This window comes from Erpetoichthys calabaricus, chromosome 8 (genome assembly GCF_900747795.2).
Source record: "Erpetoichthys calabaricus chromosome 8, fErpCal1.3, whole genome shotgun sequence".
Lineage (NCBI taxonomy): Eukaryota > Metazoa > Chordata > Cladistia > Polypteriformes > Polypteridae > Erpetoichthys > Erpetoichthys calabaricus.
Window position 1 is genome coordinate 77,003,996 of NC_041401.2, and position 16,789 is coordinate 77,020,784.

The 16,789-nt window shown below is 39.3% G+C and overlaps 2 protein-coding genes across 2 annotated transcripts in view; one reads left to right on the forward strand and one right to left on the reverse strand.

Moving 5' to 3' along the window:
- mettl27 (methyltransferase like 27) overlaps positions 1-4,849 on the reverse strand; it is a 29,276-nt gene extending 24,427 nt beyond the window's left edge. Inside the window, exon 1 of the mRNA XM_028806847.2 lies at positions 4,629-4,849. Within this exon, the coding sequence (XP_028662680.1) occupies positions 4,629-4,745 (117 nt within the window). The 5' untranslated portion in view covers positions 4,746-4,849. The remainder of the gene's footprint in view (positions 1-4,628) is intronic.
- cct6a (chaperonin containing TCP1, subunit 6A (zeta 1)) overlaps positions 1-16,789 on the forward strand; it is a 679,017-nt gene that overhangs the window by 371,739 nt on the left and 290,489 nt on the right. The window lies entirely within an intron of this gene.

Genomic DNA, 16,789 nt, shown 5'->3' on the forward strand with positions numbered 1-16,789 from the left:
AACACAATGGTGTGGAAACAAGAAGCTATAGAGTCAACTTTAAAAGAAACTGAAACTGCACCATTAGTTGAATCGAGCAATAGTTATAACAATGTGAATTGGTCATCAGACATTGACATGGAAGTTAAAATGATGCATTTGGCACTGTATGACCGAACTGTTGTGTGTGGTGAATTCCATCACCTGAAAGTTCACCATGGTGTGAGAGTAGATCTGTGGCAAAAATGCAAAATGAATGTGATCAAGTGCAAGGACAAAAGACACATTAGCCCCCAAGCACTGTTGACTATGCGGCAATTGTCATTCATTTCAGGGGAAATGTGGAAGTCACTAAGCATTGAACTGTGGTATCCTACAATAACATAAGGGGGGCTTTGACCATGCAGTTCAGGCACTGACATCCTACCCTCTCATGCTCAAGCAATAGAAACATTATACAAAAAATGTGCAAAGAAACACACTTTTACTGTCACAATTGGAAAATTGGGCTGTATGTTGGTGACTGCTTTATAACATATAATATGAGAGGTGTATACTAAATCTTCATTACTGCAGCAGTGCACACTAGACATACCTTTCCTACTGTATTTATGCGGATGTTTTGGTATTTACAGGTTTCTGTTGCATGTAATAACCTTTTTAGTTTGAAAACAATTCATCATTTTTCTTGAGATACACAGAACACTAAGCATGCTATCATGTTTATTTTTACCTGACTGCATGCTGGTACTTATTGTGGCATCTGGAAGAATGTGTGAAGCTAACACATGCACAGGGTAGCAGAGTCCAACAGACATGCGCTGACTACGAAATCCTTAATTGTGTCCCAGTTTAAGGTTTACATGCCACATAACCAGGTTACACACACAGAAGTCTATGCGTGCTAAAGCTAACCCAGTTTATCTAAACAAAATAATGGCTTTTCTTTGATTAACTGGATTATTAAATCTCATGTAAATGCACTGATTGAGTGTACTTAATTTTTTACATATGGCTTCTGCATGTTGAATTATTTACAAGTATTGAACAACTGAACAGTTGAGTGCAACAGCCCAAGCAGAGACCTTGATGGATGTTTGCTTATCACTTTTTGATATTGACAGCAGTGTATAGATTTCATAACATAACATTCTCAAACCCACATAATCCAAATCGTAGTTGTAAGGGCCAGATCACATAATGGCAGCACTGGGTGCAAAGTAAGGGCTAGCATGGGACAGGTTGATAATTCATCACTGGGCTCACTCACACACAAAACACTATCACTTAAACCGTTGAGGGGTTTGAAGGGGAAGACACATGATTTGTGAAACACTACTGCTAACCACCAAACCACTGTCTCTCCCACGTTTCTGTTGAATAAAAAGGATCACATATGCATTTATTTGATTAGCTGAAGCATTTATTTAAAATAAGTTACAAAAAAGGTCAACATATTCAAGTAACCATCAGTCTGGAGGACTGTTTAGGAACAAGTGCTACTGGACAAGGTTACAAAACTGATCATCATAAGTGATGAGCTTTAAACCAAACAGAACACAAAACTAGTTAATCTTTCCTTAGTTAAAAGAACCTACAAGACACAATAAAATGTATGTGGAATCTGTCACCAGAGGACAGTTATGTCTAATTTTAAGACTTGGTAAGGGTCAAATGATTGTTAGTTACTGTATGCCCTGATATGTAAGGTCATAGAAGTGAAACAGGATATACTTAATACAAATGACTGTCATGTATATACATAACATTCTCAAACCTGCTTTATCCAATTCAAAGCCATGTGAGTCTAAGCTTACCCCAGCAAAACTAGACACAAGGCAGGAATCAGCACTAGATTAATTTCAGGGCCCGCTAAAACTCACACCAGCTTTCATATTTCACTAGTTCATATCCAAGAAAGTACAAGGAACATGTGCAGACTCCACATAGACAATGACTGGGTGGAGATTCTGAACCAAGGAACTTGGATCGGAGAGGAAGCAGTGTTTATCATTTTGCAACCATGCTCCCGTAATATTGTGCATATGCATGGTGTCCTAAAAATGGATACAATATACTGAGGTTGCACTGAAAGAAGAAATATACAGTAGTAAAAGAAGAGACGTGTGCAAAAGGTGGACTGATCCCTTGCTGGATGTTTTCAAATCACTTAACTGAAAAGGGCAACAGTATATTGATAGAACAGTATAAGATTCACAAATGCACTTAATCCAATTCAAGTTTATGGGCAGCTCTAACCTATCTTGGTAGCAGAAGGCAGAAAACAACCCTGGACAAAGCACCAAACTATGACAACATCCATACAAACATCCAGCCCAACTAATATATTGTCAATAAGGAATCGCCGATAAAACTAACATGCTTGTCTTTTGAAATGTGGGAGGGGAAATTCAAATACCCAGAAAAGCACCGATGCAGGGAGAATCCTCACAGCGACATCAACTGGGTGAGGGATTCAGGTCCAGGACATTGGATCCTGCTCTAACCTCTTCACCATCAATGTGTCTTAATTTTACTACATTATTATACAACAACTAAATTATGTACTTGGTAATTTTCCAGGGAAAACAAAAACAAAACATTTTATGAAATAGCAGCCATAGTGTGTGCACATTTTTGAGACACTCTGTAAATTTACAGTTACACTTTCTCTATATTTTTGTAACAATTCATATATATCACATTGCATTGGATGTAAAATGTTACTCTTCTCTATCTTTTACAATTTGGGATATCATTTAGGATTAACTGAAACATTAACAAGTTAGTTTAGCAGGTGTTTCTAGTATACATTGCAGATAGTCAGTTAATATCTGACAAACACTACTGCAAACAGCATAGAATTGTAGTGTTACTCAGATTGTCTATAATGATTTAACTTGAGTTAGCTGTCTAATAAGGCAGGCAAGGAACACACTGACAAAAGAAATCAGACAAGCTAAAAAGAGCTACTCTGAAAAACTGGAAAAAAAAGTTCCCAACTAGTGCCCAAGCATCTGTGTGGAAAGGTCTGCTAGATATCACCAACTACAGGAAATCATTCCCCCCCACACTACAAAGAGCAATCAGCTGACTGACAACGTGACTGTAGGTATGTTTGATAAGCCTGTGGTCACACCCTACTCTGGCTCCAGCCCTCCCAGTATACAAACAAATGCAACCTTCGCCCACATACCTTCTACCATTCAATCTGCTATAAATACAGTATCTGTGAAGAGGATCAGTGCTGGCTCTTCAAGAGACAACATGTCAAGAAAAGAGCAGGTCCAGATGGTGTATCTTATGCTCCTGCTTAAAATCCGTGCTGACAACTGGCCCTTGTCTTTACACTGATAAATCATTAGTGCTGTGCAAAGTTCCTTTATGTTTCAAAAAAATCTCACGTAACAGGAGTGAATGATTACAGGCCTGTTGCTTTGACATCTGTGGTCATGAAAACCTTCGAGAAACTAGTGTTAGGTCACCTGGAGGATATCACAGGTCCTCTGTTGGACCCCCTTCAGAATGCCTACCAATCAAACAGCTCAGTGGATAATGAAGTTATTGAGCATGGGAAAGGCATTATATAAATACAATGTATTATTATTATAATTAAGGGGTTTGAACGTGACAACCCAGGGACCTATGCAAGTGTTAGATTTGTGAAATTCAGCTCAGTGTTTAACACAATCATCCCTGAACTCCTCCATTCTACAATATCACCCAACTGTCTGTCCCTACCTCCATCTGTCATTGTCTTACCAGTTCCTGTAACAATAACAGGTGGTTCTTTGGATTTGGTCAGAACAATCTTGAGCTAAACGTGTTCAAAACTGTGCTCTTTAGGAGGGGCCCCTTTCCATACTTAGCAATAATATGCCAGTTGTGGAAAGCTGCAAGTTTCTGGGATATAGAATCACCTGGGACTTGACATGTAATACCTACATAGATTCCACCACTAAACAGGCACAGCAGCGGATATACATCCTGCTGGGGGAGTTCAATCTACCAGAGCAGCTGCTGATTCAGTTCTAGTTTAATCATCTACTCTGTTCGAAGCTCATCCATTACAGTTGTGGTTTGAATCAGCAACTAAACACAACTACAGGCTACAACAAATAACTGGGTCTGCCCAAAAGATAAATGCCATTAGTCTTCCCACCTTACAGGTCTTGTATTATTCCAGAGTCATTAAGCTTGGCATCACTTGGCATGGAAAAATCATCACCAACGTCTCACATCCAGGCCACAACCTCTCTGAACTTCTCCCATCTGCCAGGTGTTAAGCAGATAAACGCACCGTTTCTTTCCACGGGCCATCAAGCTCACAAATGGTTAATTCAGAGGTCCTTGCTCAGTCTGCGCACGCATATCTTGCAATTTTCTTCCATACAGCTAATGCTTAGCTAAGTATTTACTTCAGTATTTCTTGCACTGCATTGCACTTTGTATGAATATGTTGCATTGTATTTATTTCAGTTGTTTATTTACCTGTCAAATGTGAGCATGTCTGTTATGTAACTATATTTGGAGAATCATCAGAAAATGTCAACTCCCTTGTATGCGAGCATACCTGTTCAATAAATTATTCTGATAACAGTAATTCACCAGTAATGAAAAATTACAGAGAGAGAAAGAGAGAGAGATACCTGCTCATAATTATCAGCCCAGCTATCGTAAAATTTAACTTTACCCTCCGGGTCTACGTCTTTGTGGGCTGCGAGGACCGTCTCTTTTACTTCGGAGAAGGACTTGCGATTCGCCATACCACAGACTCCCAAAATTGCAGTTGCAGGTCAAATTTGAAATGCTGGAGTACGCAGTAAAAAAGGGACTTCTGTCCAACACTGCAGGTAACAAAGGTCAGACAACGCGCTGGGAAACCGGAAGTACCGTGAAAGTCTGCGCCTGCGCGTGGAAGAGTGCCTGTCCAATCAAAGCGCGAAGAGTTCACGTCGTGCTATAAATTCGCTAAACGTGATTTTTATATTTTTTTTAAACATATCTTTGAAGAAAGTGTAGTACGGTGGGCTGGTGTTGCTCCAAAATTGTTTTTTGTCAGCTTAAGTTCCGTGACACTGTAGTGTAAAAAGGGGGTTAGATAATCGATGCTTTAAAACACAGAAACACAAATAAAACAATGCAAACACAATCTGTATTTTAAGTAAATGCGGTTTTAAGGTAATGATTTAAATGATATTATTAAGTAACTGCCCTGGTATGGACTGGGCTGCTAGGATAAGATTCTGTTAAACTGATTTAGAACGTATAATTATATTCTTCCTTTGTAATTGAATTACGTTAATTAATTACATAAACTGGAATTGTAACGATGGTAAGATAATAATTATATTTACAGTCAGTTCAACCATCAGTTCTGTAAACCTGTACGGTGTCACCGGTGATGTGGCAAAGCTCACCAGTGCGACCAGTCACGTCCACAAATCCATACTCAGTCACAGTGGCCAGATGAAAGTTGTCGTGCCAATCAAAGTTTCTTGTCTATACCCAGTGAGAATTCGGGGGGCACTGAGTAAAGACTGCAAACTACGTCCAGTGACTGTGCGGAATTTCAAACCTGGGACCTGTGTGGCACAGATGTTAACCACTGCTCCCGTCCATTTACAGTATAATGAAGGTACTAGAGTTTTATTGGCAATAAATGCTGTTTGTAGAGTGAAACTAAACATACATGTTATAGAATATAATTGATCCCGTCAATTTAGAACTATGCTAATATAAAAGCTGATATTGGTCAATTATTTTTACAAAAGGATCATAGGAACAATGCATACAGAACAAAGCAGAAACATACAAAGGGATGAAGTCGTTATTGCTAGTATATTAAATGTGCACAGTTTTAGATTTCACTTCTTGGGTTATATGTGAAATTCCAGGTCAGAGATAAATCTGTTCAGACAAACATGTACCTGATATATCTATTCAAACATTAGTTTGAGTATGTTAAATATATAAATATAGTGATTGTGCTTTTAATTCTGGCAAATATCTGTCAGCATGTGACTGGGCGTTGAATGAGGTAGGTCCGTTGCAAACTACATATTGCAATCATCAAAATGGGCAATTAGAGTTAATATTAAATAAGTGCCATTGGGTATAGGAAGAATATCAAATCACTGATTAAAATTAATCTAGAATGGACACTTGGGGACACAAATTGGCATAAAATACAGATTAACTCATTTGCAAATGGTTCTTGATTGAATTCATGGCCTTGGGCTGCGTTTTGGTATCTTTTACATACATTTTTTTCTATTAGGTAAAATAAAATAATGAAAACGGTGCTGCAATCCTGTAAGTATATTGAAATCATGAGAAAATACTGGCAGTGATGGGTCTGGAGTCATTGTTTTTTTTTGCAGATGAAACATGCCACTTGTGATATGTCACCCATCCTACTTCACTTGAACATTTTCTGAATCCACTTCGTTCAGTTTTAGGGTTGTGGGAGACATAATTTCTTACTTTAGACTACCACAGATCTGAAACACAAACTGACCACCAGATGGCGCACACTGTCTAACAAAACACACATTTCCTGCCAAAGTCATTTTAGAAACGAGCACACTGGTTTAAAAGTGTCTATACACATGACGTGCATCATAATGGTTTAAAACAACATGGAGAAAGAAAACCAGGCATCTTTTTGTTACTAAGCAGGTGCATGATGGTGGAGTTATAGGCAGAGCTGCTTCTTAGACTTTAAGCCTGCCTCTCAATCAGTCAATGCAGGAGATTCAGACTTGTCAGGTTGTGCTCTTGTATGCAGCAGCTGGCCTTCATGCTCAGCAGAAAAGTGATGGCCATCTGTCTTTATTGATTAGATGTTTAGGTTCCCTGTAAGTCAGTTTGAGGTCTGTGGTTCAGTGTGCGTATGTGTTCTTAAGCAAATTGCTCATCCTTTTATGGTCACTCTGCAAAACATTTTGAGAAAAGTGTTTTCAGTCCAGGCATTCCAAAGCTTGTGTGTTTTGGCACTGTCTGCCTGAGTCTTCAATCAGACCCTGGCACAGATCTGCGCCGACTGCAGCTGGGTATTCAGGTTTGTGGGGCTGTGGGGAACGCCGGCCAAGTTGAGGCCTGCTAACAATTTTCCTTCCACAGATCTTGGCCTGAAGCTTTCTGGACCAGCCAGGACAGTACAGCGTCAGCCAGACGTTTGGATTTAAGTCCCTTTGTGGTTGTTTTCTGTGGGGTTTATTCATTTAGTTGCCTCCTGCAGTGAAGATTTTCCATGATGCAGATGGCTCCCTTGAGACATGACTTTATAGTGCCTTGAGCTGACTGTAAAGGGTTTCAGTTTAAAAGCCCGTGTGACTCTACAATGACAATGTTAAGGTATAATTTTGAACACACAGACAATGTGCCCATTTGAGGTTAGACCATGAAGAATGAAGAATCCTCAATGTGCATTCGTGATTCTTTCTCCTAACCACAGAGCACTAACACTCAAGCACATCTTCATGTAGGTTCCTTGCTTCAGCAGCAGGAGGTGCTGTGTGCTCAGATGTGTAGATGTGAAATATCCTGCAAGGTAGTACAGAATTTATGCAAGGAGATAGGAAGGTTTATGCTGAAGGTGTCTATAATTTACCTTATTTTTGAGAATTAATATCATAATGTAATAATGTTAAAATAGTGAGTGAAATGGGACTAGGTTGGCTATGAAAAGAAGGGTGCAATCAAAGGCATTACTACCTGGACTTGAAAGCAACATATAGAACAAGTTTTGAATGCAATTTATAATGAGGCATTAAATTAAGAGAGTGTACCAGTGAACTTTGGCACCCCAGTCAGAATGTCTCAATGATAATGAACGATGTTACAAGACATCCATGTAATTTCTAAGCATTGAAAAATCACAGTCTTATGAAAATGCCCTGCTCAAGTAAATGGAGACATCTGTACAATAATTATATCAATTGCCTGCTTTAATTGTCTGTTTGTCGTGTCTTATGTGTTTGAATGAGTTATGCATTTTAAAACAGGGTGTTTTAAATAGAAAATATATCATTATTCCAATAGATTAAAGAAAGGAACGCAAACTATATTATGCGACGACTGTTTGGGATTTACTGCTATATTTTATTTTGTGATCACATTCTCATACCTGCTTAATTCATTTCAGGTTCATGGCAGGCCAAAGCCTATCCTGGCAGCATTGAATGCTAAGCAGAAAACAGTCCTGAACAGTCCTTCATAAGGCCCACTCACTCAGTTTAGAACTACCCATCAACCTAAGTTCCATGTGTTTGGAGATATGGGAGGAAGACCGGAGCACCCAAGAAAGAAAACCACACAGACACAAGAAGAACTTGCAGAATCCATACAGACAACATTCAGCCACAGGATTTGAACCAAACACACTGGATCTATGAGTCTGTAGTGTCACCAAGTGGAACGCAGAGCTGCAGCTATGCTGAGCATAGTATTTTTGCTTAATAAAAAACAAGGACTAATGAATTTGGCATCCAAAGTAACACTCTCACCTTGTCATATATGTTCAGCACCAGTTCCACTTAAATTCTTTTATTCATTACACACATATAGTGGGATAAGATACTGGGACCCAAAACATATTCCAGTAACAACTGACAGAAGGTAAGAATCAAACCTGACATGGACAGTTACACTCATTCAAACTGAGCCAACTGGTTGTTGTTGGTTAATTGATCATGCATATCTTTAGGATGTTTTGAATGTTTCAGTTATTTGCATCCCCATATTGGAAAAGGCCACTTAATTAAACTGTAGCACCTTAAATAAATGTGCATGTGTGTTGGGGTTCCTCAGCACTATGGTTAACTATAATGGAATGTTAAGCCTTTATTAAGTGTTCCAGTGCCTCATGGGACAAAAACATACAATCCACTTCCATCCAGTCATATAACATACATTCTAAAACCTGTTTAATCTGATGTAGGATCACAATAGCATGGAGCATGTGGGGGGCACTGGGCTCATAACAGGAACCAACCCTAGACAGGGTGCCAGTCCATCCATCATAAGACTCCCTCATGCTCACTCCCACACCCACAACAAACTATTTTGGAGACACTGCAGTTATAACTTGATCCATAAAATATGAAATAAAACATTATTTATGAGATTGTACATGCAGTCTGTTACTGGTACTATGCTTTTCAACAAATTTTCCTGACTTGGAAATGAAAATGCAGCTTTCTTCACTATTTGACAAGGTATACTTTAAGAGCCATAATGGTTGTTGATATGTACAGTAGTTTGCGGATGGCTGTAGGTTTTTGGAAATGTTACACTGTTGCATATTCCTGGTGGTCTTAGAATCACAGATGTACCTTTAGTTTAATGTGGATGTACTTTACATAACAAGGAAAACGCAATTTTACTAACAACGTGTTACGTTCCAAAAATGAGGAGTACTGTATTTCTTGTAGCATACTGATGACAGCAAGATTATTCAGCTTCATTGAGAAATTCAGAATAAAATGACACCTCACAGTTGCAATCGCACTTCTTCTTAGCATTTTTAATTTCAGACTATGCTTCTAAGACTTGTGATGATTTTAGGTTGGCTTGGAAAGTTGCCTTAGGCAGCTTCATGCAATTTTCTTACCTAAATGTTATGCATACTGTATTTGTCTGGACCATTTCTGCATATTCTAGCAAAACTGAATGTCAAAATAAAGCAGGCCTAATACGCTTCCGTAGGCTTCATCCTGAATCAAGCTGCCGTATTTATTCACCTCATAGAAGGTGATTGATGGAGAAGTTCAGTAACAGTGATGTCCCAATCATGATTTGGAAGAGTTAGACTTTAATGATGGAAACGGACTATTAAGGTGTGGAATGTCATTACATTATCCAGCAGGAGCCAAAGCTTGTGCAGGAGGCTGAAAAATCAATGTTAAACTTACCATATATACTCGCGGATAAGTCAGGACTTGATTTTACCATATAATTTCTGGTATTTTATAATGTCAGTCGTATAAGTTGATTGCGGAAAACTCATGCTATTGGTACAAGGGATTATGATATGCTAACCCCCACCTGAGAGAGTAACCACCGAGCACACTGCCTTTTTTTTCAATGTGGGTGCAGCAATACGCTGTATTAGCGTGTGTCCCTAACCTCTCTGTCTCTCTCTCTCTCTCTCTCTCTCTCTCTCTTTATTGTGCCTACGTGGCTACACGGTAATATCCAAACTATTCTGAAGCGACGTTTGCACTGTTTTGTGTTTATTGTATTTCACACCCTCATACACCTTTATCTTAAGAGCATCCCTTATCTACGATGGAGCGTTCAAGCAGAAGAAAATATGAAGCTGGTTTTGAATTAAACATTGTTGAAGTAGCGAAAGAAACTGGTAACTGTGCTGCTGCAACAAAATTCGATGTATCAGAGAAACTGGTGCGAGATTGAAGGAAGCAAGAAGATGTAAAAAAAAATATTAAATGTCGCATTTTTGAACGGGTGTATAAGTCGGGGTCTGATTTTATGGCCAATTTTTTGGGTTTCAAGACCAGACTTATATGTGAGTATATACAGTAATTAGACCACTATGCTCAGCATTAACTCTAGAAACAGGCTTTATGATGAGGTGGGTAAGGTAAGTGTTTGGATACTCACAAGCCCTTCGCTAGATGCTGTGTGGCTGCAATTGGATGAGAAAGTCAGGTAGCCTTTATTTTCTCAGAGGAACTGTTTGACTAATGTATTATCTTGGGACGAGTGGAACTCATCAAGTTCCTTATTGGACTGGTGTACTCTCACATCCTAAATTCACACACACACACACACACTCAACTGACTCAATCCGCACAAATACTGATTATGATTAATGCTTGCACAGTCTATCTCTCCTCAGTACTCCACATGGGGTCCCAATAGCTATGGCCTGAAAAAAAAAAAAAAATTCATTACATTTATATAGCGCTTTTCTTAGTACTCAAATCGCTATCCACACAGGGAGGAACCGGAAAGCAAACCCACAATCTTCCACAGTCGCCTTACTGCAAAACAGCAGCACTACCACTGCACCACCTATGAGGACACACAGGTGTCCCCAGATATAACCTAGACCTAAGGCTGCCTTGATGTCTAAGAATAACCTACAAACAGAAAGGCTGACACACCTTGATCTCCGAGAATAACCTAAACACACTTGGTTAAAACCACTTACCAACCGATTACTGTGAGGCTCACTCTATTGGGGCACACCCCTCAATCTGAAAAACCCTGTTGGAAACATAGTAGCAATCCTCTTGCCCTAGGTGCCCTGTATTTTCCTTATTACTTCAGTCACTCTAGAGATGAAAAACAAAGTATACAAATTTAAAAGCAAAGTAGGATTTATTAAAATAGAATAGCAGTAGAAGAAAATATAGCAAAGTCAAGATATACAGTAGTGTTAGAAAACTTACTGAATTAATAACAGCAATTGTTTTGTTTCAGTCAGGGGTCCTATCCTGATTGGGATTTGGATGTTTTTTATGTCTATTTTGTTGATTGTGTATGTTAACAGTATTGATTATTTAATTTCTTTATATCCATGTGTGTTCTATAATGTTCCATGTGTTTTGTGGGTGGTTCCCCCAAGCGGTGCAGCCACCTGCCTTTCACTGTAAGGGACTGTCCACAAACACATAAATGCAGGAACAACCCAGAGTTCCTTGTGGTTCATTTGAATGTGCTTGGGTGTGATTAGTTTTCTTCTGTGATTCTCTGTGCTTTTGATTATTTTGTGAATTTCTAAACTTTTTGACCTGTGCTCTATTTTTTGACTTTGTTTGCTGGATTTGTGTTTAGGGCATGTTTGCCTTGCCTCTACCGTCATTCCCTGCTGTGCTTGTTATGGTGTTCAGAGTTTCGCTGTGTAACAGTCTTTTTTTTTTAAATAAATCTTTTATTTATGAAGATTCTTTGTGGCCCTCTGTGTTACTACCCTGGGTTTCTGATGGTGTTCCCCCCCACTAGTGGACATTTCTGGAACTGTTTGGGACTTTGGTGCTTTGAAAACTCTCAAGATTCACAAAAAAACATCAAAAGAGAATGTTTTTAGATTCAGCAATCAGGCTGATACATGAGTTGCATTCTCCAACTTCCAGATAAATTGGTATATCTTTCTCTGACATATCTCTGTCTGTGACATCGCTTTCTCTCTTGATGTCGCTGTCTTGTCCCTAAGGTTATATAACACTATGGCATAATCCAAGGTTCATGAAAATAGAATCATATTTCCAAAATGAGCTGTTTTAACTCACTCTTTTGACACCATAATTGGGAGCCAACATCAAAGCATGATTGTATAACTTATTCACAGCTTAGGAAACAATTTGTGCATTATAGTGATAGTTCTGCATTATACATAGCAGCAAAAACAGGCATAGCCAAACAATACCTGAGGTTTACATGCTGCAGCACCTTTACACTTTAAACTAATTATCCAACCATTTGGGTAGTTCTTAAGCAAAGAAACAATCATTAACAGACAAAGTTCAATTTTCAGTAACAAAGTAATATAACAGCATCTTGTTTCAGCACAGAAAGAGAATAAAGTGTATTTGTGAAGGTCCACATTTTAAGTGTTACAAAAAAAGTTCTGCTTCATCCTTCAACAGTAGTTCCAAAGAATTAATTTATATATTAATAACACTGTTGAACTATAGAGAGCTGACATTTGAAGATTCTGATTTTTCAATGATATGTAAATAGAATGAAAGTATACCGAACAAACATGCAGGCAGTTTGCTTTTTTAATGTCTAGAATTATGATTTTTATCCTTTCCAAATGCTTCTCTTTTTTTTGTGTATGTGTGTACCAATGCAGTGCCTTCTGGATCTTTTTGTTCCAATTCTGATCTCACATTTTTACCCCGAAAGCTATTTTATGTTTATTAAACTGTAGTACCAATGATCGTAATTTTAATAAAAGATACCTTTTAGGATGTCTTATGAGTTGAGAACAATGAAAGCACCTTATATCCAATTGGAAAGTCAAGACAATGGTGGGTCAAAATTAACCCAAAGAACATGGACATGACCCAAAGTTTGTAGACGTTATAAAGAAAAATGTGACATCTGAAAAGTTTTTTGCTTTTTGTAAAGTTAGGTCGCTTTACATTACCTTTACATGTCCGTGTGGGTTTGTAAACAAAGAAACTACCCTAAATGAAGAGTAAAATCCACTAAAGAATACGGTGGGTCAAAACTGACCAGAAGCATATGGTTGTATTCAAAAATCTGTAACAGTTGTATAAAAATGTGACATTTTGAAACTTTTTTTTTATTTCTGTGAAGTTAGGTCATGTTAATAAAATCCATCACATTTCTGAGCTGATAAGATGACATTTAAGATATTTTAACGAGTAGTGAACAACCAGACTACCCTAAATGCAGCAAAACATTTGCTAAAGTCTATGGTGGAATAAAACTGACCTGAAAAACATGACAAAGTAAAAACATTTTAGAAGCTGTACAGATTGTGGGATGTTTAGCTTTTTGTTAACCTTTTTTATTAAATTTGGGAATTGTACCAAAAGTCACAAGGTTGGATTAGGTGCAGACTAACACCACTACAACTAAGACCTTTGATAAAACTTTTGAATTGGTCAATCTGTCTCCTCAGCTTCACCTCTGGTCCCAAGCCTTAGGCAGAAAGAGCGAGGTCACAAGTGTAAGCAACTAAATGAAGTAGTCTATGAGTAAATGTTGTTCAGATTTCTTAAACATGACATTTTTAAAAGAAGTACCATATAAAGAATTAAAGTCTCTCTTAAAGTGTCAAGATAAAATTATCAGCTGCTTTAGACCAGGATAAATATTGTATTATTATATAATGTAAGTGTTTATAATTTAAAAATATGAAAGTTTTTAAAATTATTTTTTAATTATAAAAGGATCCCTCCTTCCCAAAAAAAATAATAACCACACCAACAAGTATTTAGTGCAGTGAGTACAATCTACTGTTTCTCAACTATAGTAACAATAACAAATCACTCAGCTACCCACTAAATGCAAAATGCCCAAGATTTGGATGAACTCACAATTAACGTTACTGCAAGAAAGGGGAAAGCAACTGCATTTATTTCCCCATCTAACCAGTTCACAGGATGTGGTCAAAGCCACAAAGAGGGAGATGGAAGAGTTGGTGGCTTTAGAACTGACCAGAATGGAGGATGCTGTAAGCTGTAAACAAATTGCAACAAGGGAGGGGGAAAAATTGGGAAGCAGTCACCAGCAGTGCTACAACATGGGCTGACGTGTGGGAGACTCCACAGGCAAGACTGGGCTTCCTCATTAGGTCCACATACAACACTTTCCCAAGTCCCATCTTCATCTGGATCAAAGAAGAACTGCCATCTCTGTGATGCCCAGAACCCAAGCTTGCAGCACATTCTTTTAGACTGCAAGAGAGCTTTGACCCAGAGCTGGTGTCGATGGCATCATGGTGCTGCAAAATAATGCAGAAGTATTGGTGGAAAGCGGATGTGAAGTGAATAAGCCTAGCCTGTCAACATCCATCCATTATCCAACCCGCTATATCCTAACTACAGGTCACGGGGGTCTGCTGGATCCAATCCCAGCCAACACAGGGCACAAGGCAGGAAACAAACCCTGGGCAGGGCGCCAGCCCACCGCATGGCACTGTCAACATCCTAATGGTGAATACACTTCATCAGGCAAGGAGCCAGGGCAGAAAACATCATCCAGAAGGAATGGTTTTTCCTGACAGCTGGGTGCAAGTGGAATATGAGCATGAACCTGGACCAACAGCTGAAATTCCCATGTTAAATCATCACAACTTACCCATGACCTAATATTGTCCTTTGATCCACCTCTGGCAGTGCAGTGGTCCCATGGGAGTAAGGTATGCAGGCAGATATTGAGAGGAAGAAGGAAAACTACAGTAAACTGTCCATGACATGCACAGAAGCAAAATGGATGACATCTACCTAGAGGTTGACTGCAGAGGCTTTGTTGGAAAATCCACCCAACAATTCCTGAAGGCACTCAGAATCACTGTGTCTAGACAGAAGAAGGTGGGATAAAAAGGATGTTATGGTCTGCTATAGGGAATGATATGGAGACGTCCCTATGGCTACCCCACCACCTGGAGATGCTCTTGGTTTAAAGGAGCACATCTGCAAAGGGTAGCTCCCTGATTTCTGACCCTTCTACTGACCGAGAGGCCCAACAGGCAGTAATTCCCAGCAGGCAGAGAATACATGTGCTTACTTCTAAGTAAAAAACAGTGATTTATTAAAATTATCCAAATAACTAAGAACTAGTAAAGAAAATGATTTGTTGTGTAAGGGGGAATACCAAAGGTGACACTAATTATAAAGATTTTAATTTCAGTCTGCTCTTCAGAGGGCGGCACAGTGGTGCAGTGGTTGTGCTGCTGCCTCGCAGTAAGGAGACCTGGGTTCGCTTCCTGGGTCCTCCCTGCGTGGAGTTTGCATGTTCTCCCCATGTCTGTGATTTCCTCCCATAGTCCAAAGACATGCAGGTTAGGTGCATTGGTGATCCTAAATTGTCCATAGTGTGTGCGTGTGTGTGTGCCCTGCGGTGGGCTGGTGCCCTGCCTGGGATATGTTCCTGCCTTGCGCCCTGTGTTGGCTGGGATTGGCTCCAGCAGACCCCTGTGATCCTGTGTTAGGATATAGCGGGATAGACTATGACTGACTTTGTTCTTCAGGCACAGATAAATTGTAACCCCAACTCAGTCTTTGTTGTACATTTTAAAGCAAAGCAATTGTTTCAGCATGTCACAAGCTGCAGTTCTGCTCCATCCTTGCTATTTGTGGCACAATCAGCTTCTTTGTGCAGTGCAGATATTATACACCACAGTGCAATCCTTGTCTTCTACCCACATATCAACTGCAGTTTCCTTTCTAAACCAGTACTATATTTGTATTAATTAAGGGAGCTGTACCTTTCCCATGTAATTGATTAGTTCAAAGACCTTATAGTCCATCCATCCATCCATTTTCCAACCTGCTGAATCCGAACACAGGGTCACGGGGGTCTGCTGGAGCCAATCCCAGCCAACACAGGGCACAAGGCAGGAACCAATCCCGGGCAGGGTGCCAACCCACCGCAGGACACACACAAACACACCCACACACCAAGCACACACTAGGGCCAATTTAGAATCGCCAATCCACCTAACCTGCATGTCTTTGGACTGTGGGAGGAAACCGGAGCGCCCAGAGGAAACCCACGCAGACACGGGGAGAACATGCAAACTCCACGCAGGGAGGACCCAGGAAGCGAACCCAGGTCCCCAGATCTCCCAACTGCGAGGCAGCAGCGCTACCCACTGCGTCACCGTGCCGCCCAACCTTATAGTCTCAAGTTGATAATGTCTGTTCTGTACAATAGTAATGTACAGATAATGCAGCCATGAGTTTTTTTTATTGAAATGTAAATATTGAGTACTTATTTGTTCACATCTATGCTTATAGAGCTAACCTTACATAATTCCTTTCCACTTCTATTCACTTCCAGTTAAAAGACTTTTTTTAAAAAACATTTACATTTAACTTCCTCAAGCAGCATAAAATGTGATCTGGAGTACAAGTGACTTGTGGGCGATATGACTATTGCAGTAGGTGCTGTTTGCATTATCTGCAATACACCTTAAAATGAGATGTAATATGATGAAATGATTCCTTGAATTGTGATTTTTTTATAACAATGTTTAAAATTCTTTCAAATATTACCACACACTGGTACAGCCACAATTAAGTGTTATCTTAATGTTGCAAATGAAAAGCTTTGTGATAAGCTTCCCTAATTCCTTTTC